General features: G+C 42.0%; 1 protein-coding gene across 1 annotated transcript; it reads right to left on the reverse strand.

The window, feature by feature from the left end:
- Window positions 1-145: 145 nt before the first annotated feature.
- ocln1 (occludin1) lies at window positions 146-27,198 on the reverse strand. Its single transcript, XM_066696305.1, has 14 exons — window positions 27,003-27,198; window positions 24,568-25,909; window positions 22,339-22,526; window positions 22,077-22,248; window positions 20,930-20,980; window positions 20,011-20,117; window positions 14,223-14,236; window positions 11,581-12,371; window positions 10,942-11,103; window positions 4,324-4,478; window positions 3,770-3,982; window positions 3,318-3,489; window positions 3,043-3,084; window positions 146-2,491 (listed from the first exon to the last, which is right to left on the reverse strand). Exons 2-14 carry the CDS (start codon window positions 25,735-25,737, stop codon window positions 2,390-2,392), a joined length of 3,339 nt encoding a protein of 1,112 aa, XP_066552402.1. The 5' UTR covers window positions 25,738-25,909; window positions 27,003-27,198; the 3' UTR covers window positions 146-2,389.
- Between the last annotated feature and the right edge of the window lie 645 nt (window positions 27,199-27,843).

Raw genomic sequence — 27,843 nt, forward strand, 5'->3', positions numbered from 1 at the left:
AGACAAACACTGCATAAATAAAAGCAAAGTACCATATCAACTTCAGAAGTTCAGGAATCGCTGTTATAAAAGTGAAAGAACAGGCTAAAACCTCACAAGAGGCTGATGTGAAGATACTATCTAAAGAAGACATTGCAAGCATAAATCGTGCCAAACAAAACATTTATTTAAAAATAAAGTGTGCCATATCATAGTATCTATTGTAATGGAAACAATATCCATATACAGGTATAAAAAAAAGTATTTTCCATAAAATGAAAGATGCTTATTTTGGATGCCTTAAAAAAATAAACATAGAAATAAACAAATAACAGAGCTCAAAAAACAATTTTAAGAGGTCAAAGGATATGGATTCTGCACAATTAATTGCAGCACTTGGCAAGAAATGCACTCTACCTGCTAATTTCTGAAAAAACAGGTCTATGCTAATTAAGAAATGACAAACAATGAATGCAGCTTCACAAGCAACTCTTTTCCAAGTAGTGTCTGCCAGAAATGGGCATTTTGCATTGGAGAATTTAGAAAATACAAGTCATTATGATAAATAATCATGAAAAAATTAAACATCCACAATGATTCATGCTAACATGAAATGGCATGACCACATATACTCGTATGTTGATATAAAGATAAAAGTTATAGAAAGTATTCCATGCTTCTGTTCACCCCCTTTGACTTTGGAATTCAGGATCCTTGTTATCTGAAGTCCCCCTGGTTATCAAATTTATAATATATATATTTTTTTAAACGTACACATACAAACCCCCCCTCAACAACAACAACACTTGTAAGATCCACACAGTGAACAACATCTACAGTATGGAATGTTTAATCTGTACTAAAATCTTTATTATTATTATATAATTTATAATATCTATTATAAATTAAGTTCCACTCAATAAGGCTTCTCACCCGGGAAGTGCATCAGACCCATTGTGTTGAGGTTTGCAGAATCACAGTTTGCTCAGTCCTGGCATTTCCTTCAAATGGATATTGCAAACATATGGAACTCACATTTGAGTTATCCGTTTTAACACATTTGAGGAGGTTATTTAATCTCCACAGAACAGAAATTACATCTATGTCTATGTTATTTGAGTTTTCTACACATAATTCAATTCAAAAGCAGACTCCTGGTTTTGTAATAGGTATTGTTACCATGCTTATGCAATAACATTGGACTGTAGTTACACTATGATACAGCAGGAGGAGTCTTGTGTCTCTAGCCTGGCACTGATGCAGTGAAGTCAAACTCCTTGGTATCGATCACTCCCACCTCATTCCTGGTTTTGATGTCTACAGTTTCACCGAATGAGCTCAGCAGGGTGTTACACAGCTGGGGTCAAGGGTAAAAGATAACACTTTGCAACTACTTGGCACTTCCAACTGCTTTTCAGTGGCCATTCTGGAACACAAGCAACTTATACTGTGTTCTGTCACCCTACAGTAGAGCGCTACACAGTCTGAACACTTCATGGCATTTATCGAGAAGAGGAGGCCGTCTTTTGCATGGGTCTCACATTTTGAAGTACCCCACCTCAGTTTTGAACACAAACACCTTCTAACAAACACTGCCGATCCCTTCAACAAATCTTTCCACAATTGAACGCAGTTTTATCTGCCTTCCTTGATTTGCTCAGCCGGCTGTAATCCACGTGTGCCAGGCAGGCGATACAAAGATATGCAATTAACATATAAAACAAATACTGTCGACTGATTGTGGTCAGTAACCAAGTAATTGGGTAACTGGAGTGTGTTTGGAGTGAAGCCAGTAACTTGTAATTGAGAGATTTTGCAAGGAACGCCTTCACAAAGAGAGTTTTAAGCCAAGTTAATTTCAACAGCCTTTACCAGCATTTTTTCCAGTGTGATCTACCATCACAACCATCTCTGAGAAGACCAGCTTGGTATTTGGATGCTAAAATCACATTCCCCACATCTAGTGCCTTTCTTTGCAAATGGTTTAAATACTCATTCAATCAGAGTAAAGGAGTCAGAACAACACAAATCCCTGTATTTCAACTGGTGACTGAAAACCAAAAGGAAACTTAAAGGAAATTTAGAATCCCGAATCCAGAGCAGCACAATGCATAGTAGCAGGTTGCGATTAGATTTTTAAAAATAAAAAAGCCTGTTAAATGTTAGATGTAATGTTCCTCAAGACCATTCACTTTCCAATAGCCTAAGTGGCCGGATCGGCGTGTCTGAGGCGTTGGAAGCCAGTGAGGGCAGGTCCAGCCCCATGGTCCTCGAAGATTTAGTACAGCTTTGGTTTTGTTTGTAGGCCCCAAGGAGCAGACCTGGTTAGGATCTGTAAGGAGTCTCTGGTGTAGTCTATAACGGGGAGAGGGAGTGTCGGGGGTTGGAATGGAGCGGGGGGGACTCAGCTCTAAGAGTGCCCCTTGTCATAGTTCTTCACCATGCTTTTGATGTGGAACAGCTTGTGTCTCAGCTCTCGGCACTCCAGCTTCTTGGTCTGGTAGTCCGGGGTCTAGAACAAACATCGAAATGACTCGGTTAATGGGGGAATCCTGGGAGGACACCGGAATCCACTCAGATGAGCATTGTAACAACTGTGTGACCCTGATGGTGTATCTTGTCCAGCACAGACAGCGATAGACGGAATTAGCTTGAAGCTCGACAGGATGTGCCAGGTGTACTTATGCATCTGTTGTACAATGTTTGCATGTCACTGGAGAACCAATTCAAATACTGGCGATTAGTCACCCAAGGCATTTACTGGCAACAGAAGGAAACTGCTGCATAAACTAAACAACATTTAGTGGGATTAAGTAAAAGAGTTTCAAATGGACACATGCTTTTGGACTAATGAATTAACTCTATATTGATTAATGTTAACAACCCATCTAATTTGTCTCTTTTTACTTCAGTGAGCTGTGAAGAACACTGTAGTTTATTATCAATTAAAAAAAAAAAACTTAATCATGCTTTCTCAGAAATGTCTAGATTGTAGGAGGCTTGGTTTGCCTGTTCCACACAATGAGTCGCTGAACTTGTCCACAGAGACATTTCTACACTCACCCGTTTCACGTCCTTCAGTCGGTTGAACTCTTCGGCAACCCCCTGTAAGAGAAGAGAATGTTAATGCGGGTGAACTTTGCCCTCTGTCACCTCCTAGGGGTAAGCTTGGGGGGTCCCCGAATCCAAAGAACAGGATGAGCACACGCCTGACAATGTGGAAGTCTAGCAAGAGATTATCCAGTTCTTCCAGATCTCCCTCCAAGGGCCTATCCTTGATCCCCAGACTGTAGTTAGGGCAAATCCACCCTAAAGGCTCCAAACTCCCCACCCCTCACCTGGTATTTTGTACTGCCCTCCTGCAGAGTGTCCAGCTCCCGGCTCAGTTTGTTCATCTGGTCGTTGATGTCGTCCATTTCAGCACAGAGTCGCTTGTAGCGTTTCAGGTCCGAGTCAAACTCCCTCTTGTACTCCTGTCGCTGGGTGTCTGACGTGATTCTTGGGTACATGCTGATAGGGTAGAGGAAAACACAAACTTGTTTACTATCTAGGACACTGACTCTGAATGACTCCAAACACTGACCTTGACCTCAAGCTACCATCGGTTTTATAGCTTTATTTTCCCCCCGATCAGTTTCATTTGCACCGATGGATTGAGATCTTCCTCTTGCCACCTGAAAGTTATTCACTTATGCGGTTATCCCTATGGATTTGGCCATTCTGTAAGGATCTGCCTGTACAGACAATGCAGCCACAAATGGGGGGTTTCCTGTATAGAAAGGGCTATTACTTGTGCCATTGATCCTCGTCCAGCTCCCCGCAGGTCTCTCCACCCGTGGTGTAGTCTGTTTCATACTGCGAATCGTCCAGCTCGGGGTTTCTGCGCCGCCGCCTGCCCCGCCAGGCTGAGGGCCGCCGTGTCCCACCCACCTCCTCTGACGGACTGGAGCTCAGCCCCCGAGATGGCTCGTCTGAGGGCCGGCTGGTGGTGGTGTCCGTGAAACTGAAACACAAAGGGATCTAAATCTCTAACGGTCTAACATTCACGATTACATCACACTCTAAATTTGTCCTTGTTTTATGCCAATCTATAAAGCATCGTGGCGTGGCCTGGACAAAGGCATCGGCCAAAGAAATAATAAAACCATACTGTGATCTGAAAATGAACTTGTATATTAACCTTTCCAGTTCCAGCTAATATGCCAAAACTATCCTCAAAATCATTGCTCTTCTCCAGTCTTAGTTTCCCTCCTGCTAGATTATCACAGTTACAGTTGCTTTCAGAAAACCCCTCCCCCTAATTCTGCCCCTGCCCCTGCCCTGCCCTTCTGTCCCCTCACTCACTCAGGGTCCTTGTAGGGCTCGGAGCTAAAGCAGCTGTCAGATTTGATCGGGTATGGGCTGGGGGTTTTCACAGCATTGAGAGGGGAGGTTGGTTTCTCAGACATCACCAATGTGGGAGCATCGTGGATGCTTTCTCCACCTTCCACGTTGTTGACCTGTGGGTGTAGAATATAGTAGATAAATAAACACATAAACAATATTCAGGAGGTGTTTTCATTTTCATGTTTAAGCTTAACTTGAACACCAAAGAGGCTGTCTTGTAATCATAGAACTAAATAGTCAACCAAGGTTATTTCTGCCTACATCTATCAAGACTCCCTCTCCTTCCTTCTAGATTAAGAAACAAGGGATGAACTTTAACTTAAAACACATTATTTCCCAGTTAATAGTGGGGAAGGCCATGCGTCGATCCCAGTGTTGTGGAAAGTAACTATGAAATGGACTGTCTAATTTATCAAGCACAGCACAGCTCTAACAGCTCTGAGCATGAAGGATCCTGAAGGGTAGAGAAGATAGAATTTCCACCTCATAAGCAAAATCAGTTCCAGTGCTGCAGGTAGATCTTACACAAGCATCGATTTCGGAGACCAGGAGGGAACTGCCTGAGGTCCCTGAAAGGCCCCTGAACCCTAAGAGCACAGACGGGGGGGGCTGGGAGACGTACGTCACACGGCATGGCCTCTGGGAGTTTCTCCTTCAAGGGCATGTAAAGACCGATTTCTCCTTTGCCTAGCTTGGCTTAGTCACAGCTAAAAAGCTCTCTGAGTCCAGGAGGCCAGTGGAGTGTGAAATTGGACTGTTTTACCCCGACTGTGACTCATATTACCCTTGCGGTTACTACCAGTGTATAGCACTTATGCCCACAAGAAAAAAGGGGGGAATTCTTCTGTAAAAAGCCTCCACTGCATCATTCACAAACCTTTCTGTGTCAAACTGCATGAATAATAACAGTAACTGTTATACACACAAAGTACATCTTTCTAGAACAGCGGGGCAAAGCGCAACCCAACTCTCACAAACCAGCTTTATCAAAGATCTGATAAGGAGCATGACAATAGAAATATTGGTAGTGTGGCACACAATGGCATTTTCCATTGCTAATGAAGACCATAAACCATCTTTAGAATTTGAAAGAGGGGTGGCCAGATAAGTTATTGTCTGGTACTGCGATTGACCAAATTAGTGAAATTTGGGTGTCCTGTCTCGATATGGTGTCCTTTTTTAACTGGTCATTAGGGTTTGACTTCTGACAGCACTCTGCAACAGTTTACACATCTGTGCTGGATTACAATTGGTACGGTCCCCTAGTATGAAGGGTTGGTGAGAAATTCTTCCTGTTCAGCACAAAACCGCCTTAATCCTGTATCAACTGTTATAATTATAATTTGTTATAATTATTCTTGACCTAATTTGAGAATTAGACCGAACGTACAACGAGGTTCTCAAACAATGCCTTTGCAACTCATCTATTGCATTTTTTAATGTGCCCTATTGTACAAGATGTGCTTTTGAGATAATATACAGCGGAATAGCAACATGGTCTTTAGGGGGAAAAAACAAAGGAAATCCCAGTTTGGAATTACTAAAGCTCTTCCTGAGGATGTCCGGGGATTGCAGGTCATACGCCGGCGATGTAGTGAAGGTGGAAGGAGGTCAGCTGCATCAGTGTCTGTAAATCAATGTTGCCTCCAGCTCGGGGCAGCTTTGCTCAAAATAGTACTGTGTCCTCCCAAACCCTGGTCGCTCCAGTTAACACAGGGACAAACACTACTGGGCTTGCAGGGCCACCAGGTTTCACAGGACTCCATCAATCACCAATATGTTTACTTAAAAATCGTTCACTCAATCCATTAAGCCAATTAATCAGTGCATTATGTGGTGAAGGCCTCAGGGTGGAATGAAAACCAGAAGACACTGTAGCCCTCCAAGGCTAGAGATTGACCCAAGACATGGTCCTCATAGACATCTACTACAACCAGCACTTGAAACTTTAAAGTACATTTGCTAGACTCCAAGACTCTCTGGAGTTCAACCATTTTGGTTGATATTGAAAATTCAAATACCTTCACAACATAATTAGTACTGTATGTCTCTCATTAACTCATTAAAGTAACTTAGCTCTGTTAATCTTTTGTATCCATAATATATACAGTACATAATGCAACGTTGCAATACAGCGTTTCAAAACAAAATGCAATGACTCTTCCCCACCCAATTTTGTCACGGCACGCCACCGAGAAAGTAAATCTACCACAAAGTCAAAACTGACTTACAAAGACTAGGATGGAATACATTAGTGTTGTGTAGATCAGGTAGAATAAACACTGAGAAAACATTAAAGAAGAACAATCAGTGGGAGGCATAATCTAAAGGAATAATAAAAAGCAGGGTTTACTGAGGCACATTCACCTTAGATTAACCATATTTGCAAAATCCTTTGACAACAATTGGAAATTTGAGGTAAATGGATGGACACGTATGAAAACAAGATATACAAATAAACACATTACTTCAGACATGCTGAGAACTGATTGCATTCTGTTGGATGTGTTTTTAATGAACCCACTGGTTTTATGGCATTCTTTTTCAGGTCCCCTTTGATCAGTTAATGACTGAAACAACAGCAAAAATCATGACAAGAGAATTCAATGTGCAATGAATGGCCACAATGCACATTCAATTGGCAAACTCTTTGAAGAAACTCCTGCATGTAAAGACAGACCTTGGATGTAGACCGGCGATTGTAAATGTACAAATGATGCTCCAGAAAAATTATGGGAAACAAAAAGACTTACTAGGCTTTTCAGCCATGCTTGGTTGAGGCTGCATTAATACCGCTTTTGAAAAATGCAAGTCACTCAGGAATTTCAACAATGTCCTCTCATGAGGTGTTTTGATTGAGTTTGTAGCCTGCAGATCTGAGAGGAGATGAGACAGAGGACAGTATGGGGGTTTTGAAGAAGTACTGGAATTCAGACCAGAGATACGAAGTACAGTTTTTATAAACTGCTACTTTAATCACACAATACACAACCAGTTGTTTGTTTCCTTGGTTTTCAATGGGGTATTCCAAACGGGAGCTATAACAAGCATTTAAGTTTGTTAACTAACAGCACTCAGCTTGCTAACACTGCTAAGTAAAATAATTTTTTTCAGTTTTGCTTGGTTGCCAGTTGCATGAAAACAGCACAACCCTGTGAGAATTGCTTTTCACAAATCAGACCTGCAAAGCTAACTCATGGATGGTGAGCAATAGTGATCCATTTAGAGTAACAATAGGAGAAGTAAAGAAAACCAAAAACCTCATTAGGAAAGGTGAACTGCATGAAAAGAGTGGTTACTTGTGAGTAGTCCAAATAATTGATTAGAATTAGGAATGGCTAGTATTTTTTGAGATTTTTTCTTCTCTCCATTTGATGTAGTATTGATTTGTTCAGTCGTCTTACGTTTCATTCAATCGAAAAAGTCTGGTTTCTGCCTCATGTGTTTATCACTTTAAAGTGCATTTCAACTGCTTTTGAATTAAAGACGCTATATTAAGCAAAATTGATTGACTGATTAAGTCCACGGGGTTGCAATCAATTCTACAGTGGCCTAAGGCAATTATCTGATATAATCCTTTTGGGAAGGCAATCACACTCATGATATGTGTTGATTGAAATCAATACATTTGCATTTCAGAGGGGAGAAGCAGCTCTTGGCCTCAGTAATGGCAGTAATGTGGCTTCAGGGGTTGACACCTTGCCACAAAGTTGTAGAAACTTTGTGGCAAGGTGTCGACCTCAGAAGCCACATATTCCACCACTCCCAAATCCCGAGATAAAATTCACACCAATCAAACACACATTGATTGTCTGCAGACTCAAGGTTTTCCACATTTTGTGTGTTCAGTCCGTACTTACTTATGTACAGCATAATTCTCTGTCTGCAAGTGTTTACTCAAATATGATCTCATATATACTGGGACAAATTAGGAAGTCTCTTATTATTTTATTTTTTTAACAAATCCAGAAATACACGGTTTTACAAATGCACAAATGCTCCTAAATTAAAAATAAGTATTCTGGTCAGTCTTTGGCTTATCTAGTCTTTCAATTACCGGGTCAAAACAGGCTTCAAAAGCAAAATATCTGTGAAAGTGACTCATATGGAAATTATTATTATTTATTCTTCTTTTAGAAACAAAGACATAAAAGATTACAAAGGTAGCGCCGTCTCCTGGCACGATTTCATGAAAACGTACAACTCCTCCCCGCGGAGGCACTTTGTTTAGTGTGACACCAGTCTCTGACTAAGTCTGACCCCATCAATCAAGCCACAGCCAGTGGATAACAGCACAGTCTTGTGAAGATGGCGTTGCGCTGCTCAGTGGTGGGTCACTGTACACCTGCAACACATCCAGCTACCCAAATGAATCACCCTCTGCATTACGAGACGATCACGCCTGCATTGCTGTCTGACTCAGAGCTGTTTTCCCCCTGAGATGGCCAATCCAGCAAGTCCATGCTCAGGGAATTTCCGTTGTGTGTGTTTTAATAACACAAATCAGTCCTCCTTGGGAACCACTATAACCCAAATTAGTTTTAGTTTCAAATAATGACAATATTCCCCCTTTTTAGGTTTCTCCAAATATTTGTTAGAGCCTAAAGGCGTCTGCTAATAAATAAATCAACCCCTTACCCAGTGCCCTTATGATTGGTGTTAATTATCATTAAAATAATATTATTATTATTATTATTATTATTATTATTATTAATAATAATAATAATAATAATAATAATAATAATAATAATAATAATAATAATAATTATTAATAATTATGTCTGATAAGGAGCATATAAATAGAAATAATGGTGGTGTGGCAAGCAATGACATTTTCCATTACCAATAAAGATCATAAACCACAACATGGGACCATAAACCATAAAAGTCCACTCCTTCAGACTTTGAAAGAGCTGTGCCTAGCTAATTTACTGTTCTGATTTTGTGTTTATTTTAATGACCATGAGAAGAATAATTGGCCATAAAGTCTTGACATCCGACACCACTTTATTTAGCTTCAAGGTATGGTGTTTCGATTATATGCACATTTTTGCTTAATATCTTTGCTCAGCATTTCAATTTGTCCATTTCCTTGCGTGAACTTTCACATTATGAGCTCTTATGAGGTAAGATAAGCACAAAGGGAGAAGATGAGTAACTAAAGATGACAATTTACACATCTGCTGCTGGATTTCAATGGGGATAATTTTATATTGTGAAGAGTTGGGCGAGAACTCCTTCCTGTTCAGCACCAGAAACGATATGCTATCGCCAGCCTGGTTAATGATCACCCACAGTGAAACCAGGTGTATCATAAACAAATAACAGCTATCACGCTCACACCAGCCATGTGTGACTTTTGTTCACAGCAGCACAAAATGGGTTTGGCCGCGTACGCGCATGATACGAGGTGATGAAGAGAGGGGCCCTGGAAGAGGTCAAGAAAAGGTGCTCCAAAAGAATGCTGCCCCTAAAGTAAAAGTGCTCAGATAATTGACCCCCAAGAGGATTTCAAGTCATGTGTGTACGTGCGTTTCATACATTTCCTCGAGGAGATAATTTTCAATGCTTATTTACTTCTCATACTCGGTCATAAGGAAAGATAGAAAGAAAAAAAAAAGAAAAATTGAACTCTGAACCCTGTGGTGGATTCACATCAACCTTTTATGACAGGGTGTCATCTTTTCTGTATGTTCTTACAGCCATTCCTGGAACATCTAGATGAGGACAGTCAATGACAGTTCTGTATTCTTATAATATGCGTTTACCAGAACTAGAGGTTCTCCTTTTTGAGCGGATCTGTTTTTCTAAGCAATTACCCCAGCTGACAGGACATCCTGCCTTATGCTCTTAAACAACCGGTTCATATAAACAGCTTCTTCGTGCCAGTGAGTCTTTAATTGTTTGGTGTCCTACAGTGTTTTCTGCTGTGGTTACTTCTGCTTGACTTCTTCCCTTTGTTGTTGGTCAAATCCAGCCAAGTCAATGACTGGAAAGAATTAATCAAAATAATAGCGAGGAGATTTGCATTAGGTAAGGTCATGACTGCACCACCGTCTTTAGAAGCCCCTTGAACAATGACTTTGGTGCAAGAGCATTAGTCTTCCCCACTCTTTCATTTCCTGCCTTTAATCAGCATTGCTAGAATATTCAGCTATTGTGATGAAAAATATGGCAAGGACCAACTGGCAAACAGTTGGCAAATGTGAATTGAAATAGCAGAATAAGGCCATCCCTTGAAGCGTTGTGTGGTATTCGGGAAATTAAGTTAGAAAGTGTGACCTGGAGCCCCAAATTGTAATTAAACACTTCACCAATGACCCATCCAGAGCTGAAAACAATTGAATGAGAATGGAATTTTAAATGTCCTTCTGCTTGTGAATTCAATTTTCAAGACTCATACTGAAGGAAAAAAAAAGAAAAGAAAAGAAAGAGGCATTTATTAACAGTTCCTTCAAAATTAAAATGCTAGGAAGCTTCCCTGAACTTCTGAAAGCCTTCTGGGTCTTTCCTCTATAACATCAGCAGGCTAGTCTGAATGCTTTTCGTCTGCTTTTCCAGCCCACATTCACTCACCCAGTCCTCCACATCGTGGCCTCCAGGTGCTCCAGTGAGAGGTTGCTCCCAGTAGATGTTTGGCTTGCCGTACCTCCAGATTTTGCTGCGGGTTTTTTGGGCAAAGTAAACGATGATACACTGGGAAATGACAACCAGGAATCCACAGACCATAGCCACTGCCTGGAAAGAGGAACATCAATCAATCATTCACATAGATTGTAAGCTTAGATCTCACAAGCATCACCATAGACGAAAGCCAGGTTACAACAGGGGCTTGTCTAGGTAACAGCACTTTTGTAATTTAGCCTTACCGATTACAATTGGTCAGGACAAACTCGTGTGTCACAGTAACAACATGCTAGATGTATGGTGGGTGACATCATTAAATTCAGTTAGGCTTTCATATTTAAGGGCAGGGACACAAAGTGGCCTACACTCTGTAAGGTGTCTTTCTTTCACATCTTAAGTGCACCAATACTAAATTAAGAGCACCAAAATGTTTCATTAACAATGGTAGACTAAGCTAAGGATTCTATCTTGATACATTTAAAAATGAAACCATTAAAAACCCGTGGAATTGAGAAGCCTTCTTCTGGCCAATCTCTTCGCTGCTTGTAAAATATCACCCAATCACAGCCATCAGAAGTAAGCCCTCACCTCTTGAGCGTCCACGTAGCAGTAGTGGTACAGGTACTGGTTGTACATGCCACCCACAGACGGGTACCCTCCCACACCAGAGCCGTACATGGAGTTACACATCATGAGCATGGGGTCGTAGTAGCTGGCACGCATGCTCTGCGCCATGGGGTTGACCCCCACAATGTAGACGATGTTGATGATGCCCTGCAGGAAGGCCAGGATGACGCTGATCACCAGCACCACCAGGTAAAACTTGCGGCTCCTGGTGGTGCTGGTCTTGGAGAAGCTGGCCACGAAGACCGCCAGGGAGGCGATGAAGTTGATGGCCGCCATGGCGATCATGCTGGTCTTGGCCGAGTAGGGGGTGGGGTAGGTGTTGTAGTAGCCCATGCCATACCCTCCTGAACCGTAACCCCCTACGCCATAGCTTCCCATCCCGTACCCTCCCATGCCCATCCCCATCCCCATCCCTGCCCCCATGCCCACCCCCATGCCCATCCCATAGCCGTACTGCATGTCCCAGACCAACGTGGAGGCCACGCAGGCAAAGATTGCAATGCACAACACGATGATCAAGCCCTCCAGGATTTTAATGATTCCAGGAGGAGAGCGCCACTTATAGAAGTACTGAGGCTTCTCTTCGAGGTAATAGGAGCCCGGTGGTGGAGGGTAGGGGTCAAAATCACTCTTTGGAGGCATGAAGCTACCTGGCGGGGGGAAGCCATTGGGAGAGTGGGTGTAGGGAGGGCTGTACATGGGAGGGCTGTCATAACGCTGTCTGTCGTACATGATTCCAGCAGGCTCTTGCCCTAAGAACAAGAAGGAGGAAGAAAAGATAGAGATTATATCAAAGGACACTGCGACTGCTCCCACTGATAACATTCTTCTCACAAGGAGTGCAAGTCAGTTTAGCTCATTCATGTGCCCCTTATATGCTCTCTCTGCCTCGCTCTTGCATGCTTTATAGCTTGTGGACTCTGTGCATGCAACACTAAAAGAGGAACTGCAATTAACTGTTGCAAGCTTGACATTTTTTAAGTATTATTTCCATCGTTAAACCTTTGAAAATGTAAAAACAAAACACCGCAATCTCTCTCGCGCTCTCCTTCTCTTTGTCTCACACACACACACATACATACATACATTTATATGAAATACGGAGCTAACTAATTCAATGATAACCTTCTGAAATCTCTGAACCAAGGAAAGTCAAACACTCCACAGAAATCTCGGTACCAGGAATCAGAGAGTCAGCAAACAGTGACCGCTGCTGTTTTCGTGCCCTGTTACTAAGGCTGTGGGAGTCATTTCAGTCCTTTCATTGTACAAAGAAACTTCAATTTTTAAGTTAAAATGCTGTCCACTAGTACCGGTTTCTCATTCAGTTTCCAAAAATAAGATAAACAGTGGTACGCTTTCACAACGACGTTTTCAAAAAGGGAGGAAATCCTTGAACAGCTGCACTATTCATGCAAAAATTAGAGTATGAAAAAGACTAAATTAACAGTACACACTAAACACAGAAAGGCAAACATAAAAAGTACTGATACCAAATCAGTGCTGTTGTGTAACTCCTGTAGAGGACTGAGAAAAGGGGTTTCTTTCCAAATTAATTCTCACAGTACCTTAGCTGACAATCCAACCCTTTCGATTCAGGTAACATTATGTAATTACAGACCATATTCTTTATTCCATGAGGATGTTGGTTGTTACTTTTCACCCCGTTTGGTTCTCTTTAAGTTACCCAGATGATTAGTTTATTTTACTGCAGTCTTTGACCAGATTTGTACGAAGCACTTGGTCACACTTCTGCCAATGTTCAATTTGACAACATTTTCCTTTTCTAGACACATAATTATGGACCATCACATAATGGACTCTATACAATGTAAAGAACTTACTTTTATCCTGCAAATACACACACGCACACACAGACTAGCTTTGAAGATTAGCGAAAACAATCCGACCCTGGCACTAACAGCGTCCAACTTTGGCGACTATTTTTCTCAGCCAATCACATCTTCTTCCTGTGGGGGGATTTGAACACTCTCCCCAGCACCCTCTCTCCCCTCTCTTCCCCTCCCCTCCCCTATTCTTCTCTTTGTTTCTGAAGTACGACAGAAAGTCAAGGCTCCGAGTAGCTAGATCAGGGTTGCCATGGTATTAGCAAAAAAAAAAAAGAAAGACAAGAAAAACCAACAAGTATGCTTCTGTTTGGCTGTTCTAGGGAGAGCTTACCACCGCTCGTAGCAGTGCACACTCACAGCTGGGTCTCCAAACTATGGGGCAGGTGTCTGCCATTGATAGTTTTTCAACATTCCCCTTGTAACACAGCAAGCTTAAGAAAAAGGACATCTTTTCAAGTTCAATGCAGTCCTGGCTTTTCCATTCGATTCTCTAAATAGTTAAAGTGTAAATTACACATCTGTGTGGAGTAAACCCTCTTTCACTCTCTCCTTAAATGTACATAAATGTACACATATAGTGACATGGGTGGGGTGATACAGGGGTGCCTCATTCCCACTAGCACTTTCCACATTTCTAGTGGCTAGAACTACACAACCGGCAAAACTGCAACCTCACAGCACGCAGGGGGAGGGACCCCTTGAGGGAAACAGTTGTTTTTCCAACCCCTCACTATACAAATAAACTGATCTCACTTCTGAGGGTCTTCCTATAGTGAAATGAGACTGGGAGGGTGAAGAGAGAAGAGCTGTATTTTTTGTTTCATGCTGAAACTAAATTCGGAGACCTGCAACCAAGAGAGGTTGGCCTTTAAATCTCCTCGATTCACTGGTTCCTACCAGGGGTATACTATGGCAGAAGTCCTCAAATACCAGTCCAAGCTCAGTTGCTGGTCTGTAGCACATTTTGATATCGGTCAGTAGCATATAATCTCCTTGACCTGATCACATTAATCTCAAATCCACAATAAAACAAAATCCATCCAAATATTAATAGAAAATAGAATGCTTTGAGTATCCTATATTGGTATCGCATATATCATTGCAAATTATTATTTTTCTTTGTATGAGTGCCTGTCTTATATGCAATTAACTGTATGTGGGCTATATACACCAATCAGCCATAACATTATGACCACCTGCCTAATATTGTGTAGGTCCCCCTTTTGCCACCAAAACAGCCCTGACCCGTCATGGCATGGACTCCACTAGACCTCTGACGGTGTGCTGTGGTATCTGGCACCAAGAAGTTAGCAGCAGATCCTTTAAGTCCTGTAAGTTGCAAGGTGGGGCCTCCATGGATCGGACTTGTTTGTGCAGCACATCCCACAGATGCTTGATTGGATTGAGATCTGGGGAATTTGGAGGCCAAGTCAACACCTTGAACTCGTGATTCATCAGACCAGGCCACCTTCTTCCATTGATCCGTGGTCCAGTTCTGATGCTCACCTGCCCATTGTAGGCGCTTTCGGCAGTGGACAGGGGTCAGCATGGGCACCCTGACTGGTCTGCGGCTACGCAGCCCCATATGCAAAAAACTGCGATGCACTGTGTGTTCTGACACCTTTCTATCAGAACCAGCATTCACTTTTTCAGCAATTTGAGCTACAGTAGCTCGTCTGTTGGATCGGACCACACGGGCCACCCTTCGCTCCCCACATGCATCAGTGAGCCTTGGCTGCCCATTACCCTGTCGCCGGTTCACCGCTTTTCCTTCCTCGGACCACTTTTGATAGGTACTGACCACTGCAGACCGGGAACACCCGACAAGAGCTGCAGTTTTGGAGATGCTCTGACCCAGTTGTCTAGCCATCACAATTTGGCCCTTGTCAAAGTCGCTCAGATCCTTACGCTTGCCCATTTTTCCTGCTTCTAACACATCGACTTTGAGGACAAAATGTTCACTTGCTGCCTAATATATCCCACCCACATGACAGGTGCCATAATAACGAGATTATCAGTGTTATTCACTTCACCTGTCAGTGGTCATAATGTTATGGCTGATCGGTGTAGTTCATACAGTGGCAGTCCATGATACTTTAGCCGGGCTGCAGTGGGAAATAGTTTGGGAACCACTATTGTATGGGATTGAGTGCTGGATTCTGAATACATTTGAGACATGGTGCGTTATGTTGCTAAACTGGACTCTCACTGTAAAATTGAATCAGTTCTGACAGTACACAGCTGTCTGGAAGGAGTATCACAAAATGCACTGGCAGTCATAACACCTTAAACAGAAAAACAACCACTACACCAACAACTCTGCCACCATGCATTCATAGATTACAGTTCGGGAGAGTTAAACTGGTCCCATTCAGTAAATAACTTCAATTAGGCAATTTTAGGGGCTCTTGTGGATTGGGAAAAAAAAAAAAAAAACTTGTTGCCAAAGATTAACCTCCCCAATAGACAATTATTCAGTCAGTCACGAGCATTGTATTGTCAATGTACACTAGCCTTCAGCCTGGTCTCTTTCATCCATCTCCCCCCTGGCCTCCATGGGCCTCAGCCATACAGACAGACAGCAGAAGCCTGTTTAAGCAGTCATGCATGCCTTCCCTGCACAGGGTCCCCGCTTGAAACTTTCAGTCTCTGTTTCACGGTGAAACTGTGAGCCCGGCTCTGAGCCTACACACATGTTTTGAAGAGCTGGGTGTTTACTCACACATTGAGAATGATAGCAACGTGCTGGGTGTTGTATTCTCAGCCCCTGTGACTCTCCTGTGCTTGGAAACAATGTATTATAACTCACCTGTCTCTCTGAGGCACGATTAATTATTTAGCTGGTTCTAGAGGATATCTGGTAGCTCAATGAAGTACTCTGTAGGTTTGCAATATTTATACTGCAGTAGTTACATGGTGTAAATGTTTTTGTTTGAGTTGGGTTGTGACCCCATCTTCCAAACTACCCACAATACCACAAACGTTTAGCAATAAAGAATTATTAAAATAAATTCTGTTATTATAATATAAATTTCAGTCAAAACTATTGTTTGTTGCTGTTAGTATAGGAACAGTCATCAGGTATGTGTGATATACTGGGCACAATCTTATGATTATCATAATATTCAGTGTTGTTTTGCAACAGCTTTCATTGGTGCAAAATGTTTTGCAACCCTGCCAATACTGAAATAATATTATCTCCTAACGCTAGCATACATTGTATCAGAATTGCATTTTTCAGTTTCATGCAAGGCCGGGTGATTTATGATACTGAAAAGGGAGGAAGAATACAGATCTGATCCCAAGTTCAAGCCAAAATGAAACTAATGAAGATTTAATGACCTTTTTGTCTTCACCAAAACAACACAATATTGTCAATGTATTTTTTTACACAATAGCAGATAACTAGCACATGCTAGTAAAGTACAATTATATTCAATTGCACCTGTAAACCACAACTAGACAGAAAACTGCTCTGATGAACGTCAATTTACTGCTTCATTATCAACACAAGCACCAATTTGTATTTACTGCATATGACCAAACTAACAATTGTGTGGAAAGACTTTACAATACCTTATCGGACGTGAAACCCTTCAAACATAAAACTATGTCACTCGATTAAAACAATGCAGGAGAAATCCTACTCCACCCAACGTTTTTACTTTCATACAGAACAACAGACATCTCCCTACGGGTTACCCGAATTGCAACAAACGATCACATAGTTGTTCCCAGTAATAAGAGACAGGACCTGAATGTATACATTGTATCAGATGTCTGGTGTGCTACCAGAAAAAAAAAGTATTTTTTCACAAAGAACGCAATGTTCCCCAACCTTGCCGATTAATAACGAAATGTTACATGTCTAATTTCTCTTATTTTATCTACGATCACTGCATACTTCATTTTAGGTTAATGGAGCACAGAGGAGTGGGGACTTCATAGATTAATTAATTAATTAATTAACTGTTACTACTTACCTGTCCGGACGACTTTATAATAAGATCTCTCTCAAATCCACTTGGATCGCAATAATGTCCCTCTTCTCTTAGGATCCCGCAGTTTCATGAGCTTCTCTTTGGTGTTTCACAACCTACTTTAAACGCAAGGAGACGTGTTGGGCAGGTGCTTGTGCTCCTCTCTGTGCGTCCTGCACGTCACGCAAGCCACGGCCACTGGGTTGACTCAACAATACTTAATAGTTAATAACTGACCCAGCGTGGATTTACATTCAAGCCTGGGGGAGTGAAGTTCACTTGTGCTCTCAGTCAAAGCTATGCGCTGGCAGACGCCCCAAACTCAGCCTAGTGTTAGATGTGTGTGTGTGTGTGTGTGTGTGTGTGTGTGTGTGTGTGTGTACAAACACCTCCGGTTTGTAAATCAAGTCACTCATTTGCTAAACTTACCTTTCAACGCCTGCCACGATTCAAAGGTTTGGAGAGAAGGGGTAGACATCATAATTATGTGCAATAAAGACACTGCCTAAGATATGTTCATGTATTCCCTACATTATGCAGGACCACAGAAATAGCCTATGATAGTAAGAGTATTTTTCTCTTTAAGTCCTGTTTTTTTTTTAAGGAAAGAAAAGGGTGTGTGTGTTATTACAGTGTTTTGTTCTTGTAGCCTATTTGAAAACTGTAATTTCAGCCACTACTGTGAGCAAGATGACAAACACCTCTTTGTGTTACATTTAATATTGATTTACAATTTTCATAAAGAAGAATGGTTGTGACCAGTATATAAAAAAAGACCAACAACAAAAGCATTTTTGGAAAAGAACGGATTAATCCAATAGTGGACAAACCAGAAGCTTGATAAAAAATAAATAAATACAATTCTTAAGTGACTTCATCTTGGATTTCTAAAGAGGCCTATTGTGGTTGTAGGGAAGTGAAAAGAAAACAGGATACACAGTTGGGAATGGAGGCATTGTTCAGATGCACACTTAAACGGAAGACGTCGAATGTTTCAAGGCCCGTGAAGGTTGAAGGAGTGAAGTTGTGGAGATATGCTTCATGTTACTATCTGCTCCACAGTTACGAATAAGGATTAGAAACTACGAAACTCAAACAAATGGTTTCGTCAACGTTAGGATTGTATCAACAATGTTTAATAGATATAGAAAATATGAACACAGTTACAAATATATTCACACATATAATAATTAGGTCTGTGTTTTCATAGAGCATGAAAATAAAATGTGTTCCAGAGCAAAGAGCAGTTGTATTTGATTGTGCAGTGCAGTACCAGGTCCACTTTTTGTGAACACCAGTTTACATATGTGGTGAAATATAATTTTTTCTACATTTGTGTTGTCTTTCGCTACATCAGTACCGTGAAAAAAGCTTAAAGAAAATCACCTCCTCAGTCTCTTCAGATCTCCTACCTTAATTTTTTGAAGTAGATGAATGTTACTATTTGACCTATTTTAAACTTTATTTATATATAAGATGAAATGCTAAATATATTTCATTTTAAGATTCACAATTTCCCTGGAATGATATTTGTCACTTGCTGTAGGTTTTTGTTCCACCCTGAGTTCGTCAGTACCTAATCCTACTAATTAATGACTTAATTGGTCAATTATCTTTCCCTACAGAATCCATCTTTCTAGGCCTCCTGATGTTAGATGAGATGGGATAAATGAATGCCCCAGCAATTAAATCCAAACTGGACATTGTGTTGACCTGATAACCACCAAAACTAAAACTACGATTGCACTTTTTTATTCATTTCAATACAATCTTTGTCAGAGGACAGTTTGAAGTCCCAAAAAGCCCAGCATGATTTGATTTTACTAGCACTGACTTAAACAAATAAATGAATCGACTTCTGCAACTTTTAGGAGGAACAGATTGACTATTTCGGCAGCATGATCAAGAAGTTTACAGCCTCCCCTTTTATCTCACTTCTTCAGCCTCCTTAAAACATGTTGCAGTAAGCATGTACAAAACTTTACACACAAATCACATATTTTCAGCACGTGGTTACAATTCTCTGCATAGAACAAGCATTGACACGCATAAAAAACATACAGAAAACGCCACCTATTGGTCCCAAGTACTTATTTTGGTCAGTTTTATTACTACCTTCTAAAACCAGTCAAAACAATGAATATGTTTTATAAAAGAGCTACATGTACAGATGTAATTATGTATAAAATATAGAGATTACACAGCCTATAGTATCTGCAGTAAAACATCAGTGTCTAAGTAAGACATCTCCCACTGCCTTGGACCTGAATCAAATTATATGGGTTGGATCTAAACCTTAAAATGTCACTCTCTGGCTTTAGATCCAGAGCTCTGCATCTTTGGATAAGAAATCTTACTGGCTTTGTTCATATGTGTTTGTGTTGGTTGGAAACTCTTAAAAAAGCCTTTAAGATAGACTTGTTTGGACCTCCCCAGGAAAGGACAGAGAACAGTTCACCCAGAGCATAGTATCTGATCAACACCCGTAGATGGAGGGAAGTCAGTACGGAAGGCTGTCAATAGGTCTGCCATGTCAATTCAATAGAAAAGCTTTTCAGGGCCGGCCTCCCATAGTCTTCCGGTCAAACTCCTGGATCCTGGCCTTGATGTGGTTCAGCTTGGCCTTCAGATAGTCACAGCGTTCTTTCTTCTCCAGGAATGCGGGATCCTGTAAAGGGACAGATCACATCAACCCTATTTAAAGCAGCTCGCTTCTACGGTTTTATGTATCATTTTGATATGTTTGGATCTGCATCCCCTGGTCTCCCACAGACAGCGCCATATCTCAATTTAACTACTGTAGGCCGGTATTAGCAGAGGCAGTTCGTGGAAACTGGTATTTACGCAGTGTCTCCCAATGAAAATCCATTGGGAACAGTCTGATTGGAGATTAGACAGGTCTGGGGAGTAGTCAAGTTGTTCCGCCATGATCCAGCACTCAAGAGTCAGATACTGTAGCTCCAAACAAGACTTGTAAGAGTTGATGGTGTAATTGAAGTGGCAGAGTTTAACAAATATATTCTCTTCTGACGTCATGTAGCAAAGGATTTCAGTTTCTATTGGAAGTGACTGACTGATCATTCTGGACGTGTATTATATTACCATACCTTAAACTTTACATTGGAAAATGACTTTATGTGATTTGAAACAAATATAGGGTTATATCCTTCCCATTCCATCATGGGAGCCAACACCTACCTTTGATTCAACTGGCACCCAATCATTTAAAAAGGTAAAAATCTGAGATATTAGTTATACAGCAGTATTGCCAGCTCTGCCTGGGAATGACCTCACCTTGTAATAGCATGTTATACCCAACAACCACATTACCCATGCTGACCAGCCTGTGTTGGCATGTTTTCATATGAACCTGCCATTCCAAAGGCTTTAGCTAATCGTGTCCTAAGGCTCTCCCATATCCTTGAAGACACGCAACTCAGATCAAAATAGCACAGACCATTGTCCTTGAAATTAACTCACATTCTTCTTGGCCTTGTACTTCCTCAGCACGTTTTGGATTCGCTGGTGTTCCTGCAGAGTTGACAGAAATGACACAATTAACCAGTCAAGCTCATCAGAATGCAGATTATCACTTTCGTATTATTTTTCTAGGCCTGGACAGAAAATCTCCTGAGACTATCTAGCACAAAGAAAGTGGGAAAAGGAGACTTAAGGCTAGAGCAAATCAAAAATTTGACCTACCTGCAAATCGCAAATCGTACAAATCTGAACCCTATCATGGTGTAATTTTGTTAGAAAAAACTTTCTACTACTTATAAATCTAAATGTGATCTAAATTGTCATTTGCGATTTGTGAATGGGTCTAGCCCTTAGTTTGTTTTTCAAATTGATTGATTTTCTTTTTGGACCAAAACTGAAGCAGTACACAGATTCCATGAGGCAGCAGTAAAACCAATAATATCTGACATGTCTGCTAGCAGAACTACAGTTTCCAGCTCATTCTACTGCTGGCACTATATGTATTTTTACTAACGAGGAGTTGGGTCAATGCTTTAAAAAGAAAGACGTGAAACAAGGCAGTATATCATCAGAGGAAGGCAAGTGTTTGCTTTTCAGGTGTCATTTTCTTTGGTTTGGGTCGTTGTCTGCTTCCAGACAGGTGCTTTACGCTGAGCTCGGGCTGAGTCACGCCTCTCAGAATAGCATGGAAGTCACACTGAGCGGCGCTGACAGCCTGGATCAAACTCAGCATAGCAGGCCATCCTGGCATGTGTGTTCAGCTTTAGAGTGTGGGATTTTGCTCCTTTTATGTGAAAAGGAGCAAACCAACAAGGTATCAGGGTCTTATAAGATGTTGCAATCTGTACCAAACAACTTGCTATTTGAGTGAATATCTGTGTGAGAACTGAGATGTAGAGACTATTGGGTGGGGGGGGGTGCCCTGACACAATAAAAAAAACGTTGACATGACAGGCAAGTACAACTGCAGCCACAAGCTCTAGCACAAAATCAACAAGACTCCAACACATTGTTTGCCATGTGGTGCCAGATACAGATGGGCTGCTATAAAGACTATTGATTATACTTGTACTGTGGGAAATTCAGGCGATTTTGGGGAGCTGGTATTAACTGACCCTTGCCAAAAATATCCCCATGTTCCCCCTACCTCAGGGTTTTCTGTGTCACTGAGCACCTTGCCCAACATGGCGTCCAGTTCTGCGAACTTCTTTACAGTCACGTGGATCTCACTGTACAGCTCTTTGTATTCTGGATACTGGTCATTAAAGACAGCCTTGTACTTATCCCTGTCCTCGGAAGAGCGGATCTCAGGGTATTTCCTTTAAACAGAAACACAGGGCAGAATAGTGGTAAATAAGATTGCATTATTGCAGAGGAAGACATGAGTATTTGTAAAAGGCTGCGCTCACATGATGTAGTCAGGGACGACCCGGGGTTTGGGGACGTATCCAGGAGGGATGGCTTTGTTGAGGGTGGCAGGGTTGTCACCAGGCTCGGAGAAGTGAATCCGCTTGGTGGTCCGTATGGAGTGGTTGATCTTGTCCTCAAACACAATCTTCTTGGTTTTCGTCTGGACTGTGCTGGCAGAATGGGGAGGCTGGTGAAGGAAAGAGTTTGGACTCAGTGCAGTCTCAATAAAATGCACAGTATCACAGTCAACAATATACAGACGGGTGACAAATTAAAGGATAAACCTGAATAAATGAGTGGAGGAACATAACGAATGCAGATGCCTCCAAACAGGTGTACTGCATGATACAATTAAGCAATTAACATCCTATCATGCTCTGTGGCATGTATAAAAATGCTGAGCAAGCCCAGTTGACCTTGATTTTGGATGAAGATGGCAAGAGGAAAGGATCTAAGTGACTTTGAAAGAGGGGTCATTATTGTGGCACCATAGGCACTGGTCTATAGAGATATGGTCAGATGAGTCATCATTCACCATATTCTCGACAAGTGGGTGAGTGCATGTGTGGTGACACCAAGAGAACGGTACAGGCCTGACTGCTGGACCCCTACAGTGGGGGGGGCCGGAGGCTCTGTTATGCTGTGGGGGGCATTTCCCTGGCATGGTTTGGGTCCACTTAGAGGGAAAGGTCACTGCAAATCATTACAAAGTTATTCTCAGTGATCATTTCTATCCTGATGGGAGTGGTCTCTTCCAGGATGACAATGCCCCCATCCACAGGGCACGAGGTCTCACTGAATGGTGTGATGAGTATGAAAATGATGTGAATCATATGCTATGGCCTTCGCAGTCACCAGATCTCAACCCAACTGAACACCTATGGGAGAATTTGGACTGACGTGTTAGACAGCGCTCTCCACCACCATCATCAAAACACCAAATGAGGGAATATCTTTTGGAAGAATGTTTTTCATCCCTCCAGTACAGTTCAGAGACTCGTAGGATCTGTACCAAGACACACTGAAGCTGTTGTGGCGGCTTGTGGTTGCCCAACACCTTACTGAGACACTTTATGTTGTTTTTTCCTTTAATTTGTCACCCGTCTACATGTATGTATGTATGTATGTATAAGTAATTGTGTTGGGGTGTGTGTGTATCTTACCAGGCACGGATTGGCCATCTGGCATTCCGCGGCAAACCCAGGGACTGTGTGAGCCTGCACCTGCTTCCCCCCAGCCCTGTTCGAGGGTTTGACAGCACTCCCCCACCCTCCCTGGTCAACGGTTCGTCAGCTCTGCCCCCGTTTGTAAAGGTATAACTGAATCCACTGTCGGGCTCAAACCATTCGATTTCTTTTTCTTTCTCTCTCCCTTTCTTTTAGTGCATGAATCTGAGGAAGTGATACTTCAGTTTGTTAAAAATGACTTTCACTCCCCCCCTTCAATTCACATCCTAATTAATTTCCGTGCTCCCCAATGGCGGGGGGCTGGAGCTTGGGATGTACTCCATTTGAACATCATAATAGCCTGTGCTGATACGATGGCTCCCAGGGCAACGGTGTTTAATTTATACTCTTCTGTGTTTCCTCCGTAACGTTCTGGAACAATCACATGACCATTGACACTGAGCTACTGCCTTATTGAGCCGCATGTCTTAGTTCGGAGCACACATAATCATAATTGGTTTATGTCCCTGAGCTCTACAGAGTTGTCTGTGGTAGCCTTGTATTGCCTTTGAAGAGTCATTCCCCATCTTCCTCCTCCTGGGAAGAAATGTAAAACAGGACACACCTTTGTTTCACAGAGAAACAATTTAATTACATATCAGGGCCCTTGGTTTGATAACAGAATGTACTGGCACTGTGTTCTCCAGACCTACATTTGCTGTATCTGTTTGTTTTCTCCACTGAGGTATTTTATTAAAAGAGTCATTGTGGATGCAGTATTATTTGTTTACCTTCAAAAACTATTTACCACTGTTTTCGGGGCAAAGTGCTAACTGATATGTGAACTCAACTTCTATGGGTATACCCAAACAGCCTGGTTAAGGAAGTAAAATTACTCTCATTAGAATAACACTCTTCCTTGTAACCCTACTAGGATTAAATTGGACTTTTGAATGTTTATGCATAACCAGGAAGTAGTAACTGATTTCTCCATCAAGACACATTTACGTATTTACAGGAGTTCTCAAGCTTTCCCTAAATGGTGGAAAATGCCAAGCTCACCTCACTTTCCAAAGCCTCCATCTCCATGCGGTTCGCCTCGTGCCTCCACATCTTCAGACAGACCAGGAAGCTGACCAGGTACGTCAGCATGTTGATGAAGATGAAGGCCGTGCCGGCCATCTGGCCCCCATCCACTCGGCACAGGGTGGACAGCATGGGGTTGATGCCCACAGTCATGTAACACAGCCCTCCACGGTTCAGGTCATTGAGGTACACAACCCCCCCTGCCAGGTATAGCAGGAACAGGACCAGGTTGATAACCGCTTCAGTCAGGGGCCACCAGTGGGAGTCCAAGAGGATGGTCCTATAGTACATTGTCAAGCCCAGAACTAGCAGGATAACAGTCACCAACCAGGCCAGGCCAACAACAGCCAGCACAAAGGGGGTCATGGGTCCATAGTAATTATACCCACCGCCATAACCATACCCGTAGCTGGGTGTTTGGAAGCCACTAAAGTTGTACCACTCATTGTCTTTCTGGATGTAGGCACACACGCAGGCGAGCACCATCCCCCCGAAGAGGAGCTGCAGGCCGGCCAGCAGCCTGAGGAGCCCTGGCCAGGATTTCATGTAAGAGTATTTCTGGTTGTAGACTTCCAATTTCTCTGCGTAGTACTCTGCCGGATGGATGCTCGTCCTGTCTGACCCTGTGAAAGGGTCCTGGTACGGCATATCCTGATTGGAGTAAGTGCCGGTGCTGTCTGTAAGGGGCGGCTTCTGCGAGATCTTGCTGGACATCCACGAGTCCTCTTGCTCCCCGAATCGCGGGCCCAGGAGTGGGCTTATGGGTGGGCTGACCTGGGAACCATTAGGAAGGAATTTCTCTTCCAATGAATCCTGCTGGAACCCGTCACCCTTCTTCCATTTCTTGAAGAAGTTGCCCCATGCTTTGGGTATGAGCGTTCTCTTCTTGGACGGATTATTTTCCTTCTGATTAGCTGCATTGTCTACTTCCCCGACGGGCGGCGTGCTGGGGAGAGGGGGTCCCTCGCTAGAGTCGTCATTGTCATCATAATCCTGAACCCTCAAGGGAGAGCGTTCGGAAAGCCTGGAGGGTAGAATCTGTATTCGTGGGGCCAAAGTGGCATCCAGATCTTCCACTGGGTCATGGACTGGTCTCCTTTTCTCAAACCTGGTCTTGGGATAATAGGGCTCATCTACAGAGGTCATACTATGATTGAGTTACTCTTGATACAGGATTTGGAAAGTCAGATGTCTAGATATTCACAGCTCAAGAGCAATCCATACTGAAGTGGAGATATGCTTTGAAAATGACCATCCATCAACCTCCTTCAACTGTACGGAAATGGGCTTTGTGTTTCTCAGCATGCAAGAACTAGAACTGAAAAACAAAACAAAAAATATGCAGAAATATAAAAATATTTCTTGGCTTATATTCCTTAATACTTTACTGAATTATGAAAATTAAATTAATCTGCTAGAGGATGGACATAATTTGTCTCAATCACAAATGTATTTAAAAGCAAAATTGTATTAGGAAGACAAAAAGCACTCCTCAACAGATATAAATATTGTATAATTATATATATATATATATATATATATATATATATATAAAAACATATTAAAATTTGTAGCATAGGCAGAAATCAATCTTATTATGAAGGTGGTTATTTTTTTGGCCTATTTTTAGGAAACACAAATTGATTTATAGGCCTCTGAAAATAATGTGATCTCTTTGTTTTTCTAGCTAAATTATAAAACCAGACATTGAGTCAAACCCACTGAGAAATAAAAGGCAATTAATTCATGACATACATTAACTACGAGAACAGAGTGAGAAATGAACCTTCGGCCTCAGAATGATCAGAAGTCAGTTGTTGTTTTTTCAAAAAGACTAAAAAACATGATTTGTCTATTGTGTTCTAATTGACATTATACTTCACATTTCTACAAAGCGTTTGCTCGGTCGCCTGGCTTGTTCAGTGAAGCCTTTTGAGACACACAATTCTTTTCTCCTTTCTGATTGTGGGAGAGTAACTCATTAAGCTACTTTGTGCAGCCTCGGAAGCCATTAAAACGCTACAGTGCGGGAAGTTACATTTTTTTCCTTTAGGGATAAAAGCTGGCAAATCTCTCTAGTTATCGGCTGTCAAGTCTCAAAAAATAAAACGATAGAAAAGAGGGAGAAAAGCATTTTTCCCCTCCTGTCTACACTTCTGTAGTACTTAACACAAATCAAAGAGATTGTACCGAACAGCTGAAAAGAGCAAACAATTTGTTTTTGCAGCAAACAACAAGAACATCACAGATAGATAACAAACTGTAAAGCTCCAATTTCTTCACTTCAGCTTTGGTAGAAACAGGCAACAGACCTACTTAAAAGGATCGTCCAACTTTGAAGAAGAACAAACCCTACTTCTCATACACCTCTGGCTGTTTTATTTCATTTTTAAAAAGGATATAGACTTTACCTTGCTGTTGGAGTTCTGGGAGCTCTGGAGAATTGGTTGTGGACTGTAATCTGGCAGGAGAGGGGCTGTGTTAAAATGGCTTCTCTCGCACAGCAGGCCTGGGCTGCCTCTTCAGGTGACTCAGGGGCCTTATCGCAGGGAGCTGAAAGAGGAAAAGCAGTTTAAACATTAAACCTGGCCTCCTCAGCCCATAACAAACACACACACACACACACACACACACACACACACAGAACTGGTACAGAGAGGCACAGTCCTGCAGTGGGCCAGCTAGCATTCATTGCAGCTTACAATCTTACACACAACCTTCCAAGGGGGAAACTATCTCCCAATGAATTTCTCTTGCACTAAGCAGGTGATGGCCCTCCTCTTGTTACAACAGCTATGGTGTTGCGTTCCTCAATTGCATTATTTAGCGGTTCCACTCTGGGAGTCTCACATCAGGACTTACGTTATAATTATTTGTTATATTTTTCTCCATTTGATACAGGAAGTGCCTAAAGGGAGAATAGAAAATGCACAAAAGAGTAGTTCGCACTACATAGAATGTTTTTATTGTCAACAGTTTTACGTGTTTGTGTGACGTTCCACGCATTGCACGCACACACATGAAAGCGAATGAAAAGTTTCATACCTGGAGTGCAGGTACCACGTACCACTTACCAGTCTTTACTCACAGATGCTGTTCTGTGTGGTTTCCAATCATCGTGTAACTACAACACCCTGCAGTTCAGCTCTTGCACCTTTGCATGACCAACCTTCCACAACAAAAACTAGCTTGGCTTGGCCTTCACTATGGGGTACAGAGATCTGCTGCATCTTTAACCGAAACATCTGAAGG

Source organism: Amia ocellicauda, chromosome 22 (genome assembly GCF_036373705.1).
Source record: "Amia ocellicauda isolate fAmiCal2 chromosome 22, fAmiCal2.hap1, whole genome shotgun sequence".
In the NCBI taxonomy this organism is placed as follows: domain Eukaryota; kingdom Metazoa; phylum Chordata; class Actinopteri; order Amiiformes; family Amiidae; genus Amia; species Amia ocellicauda.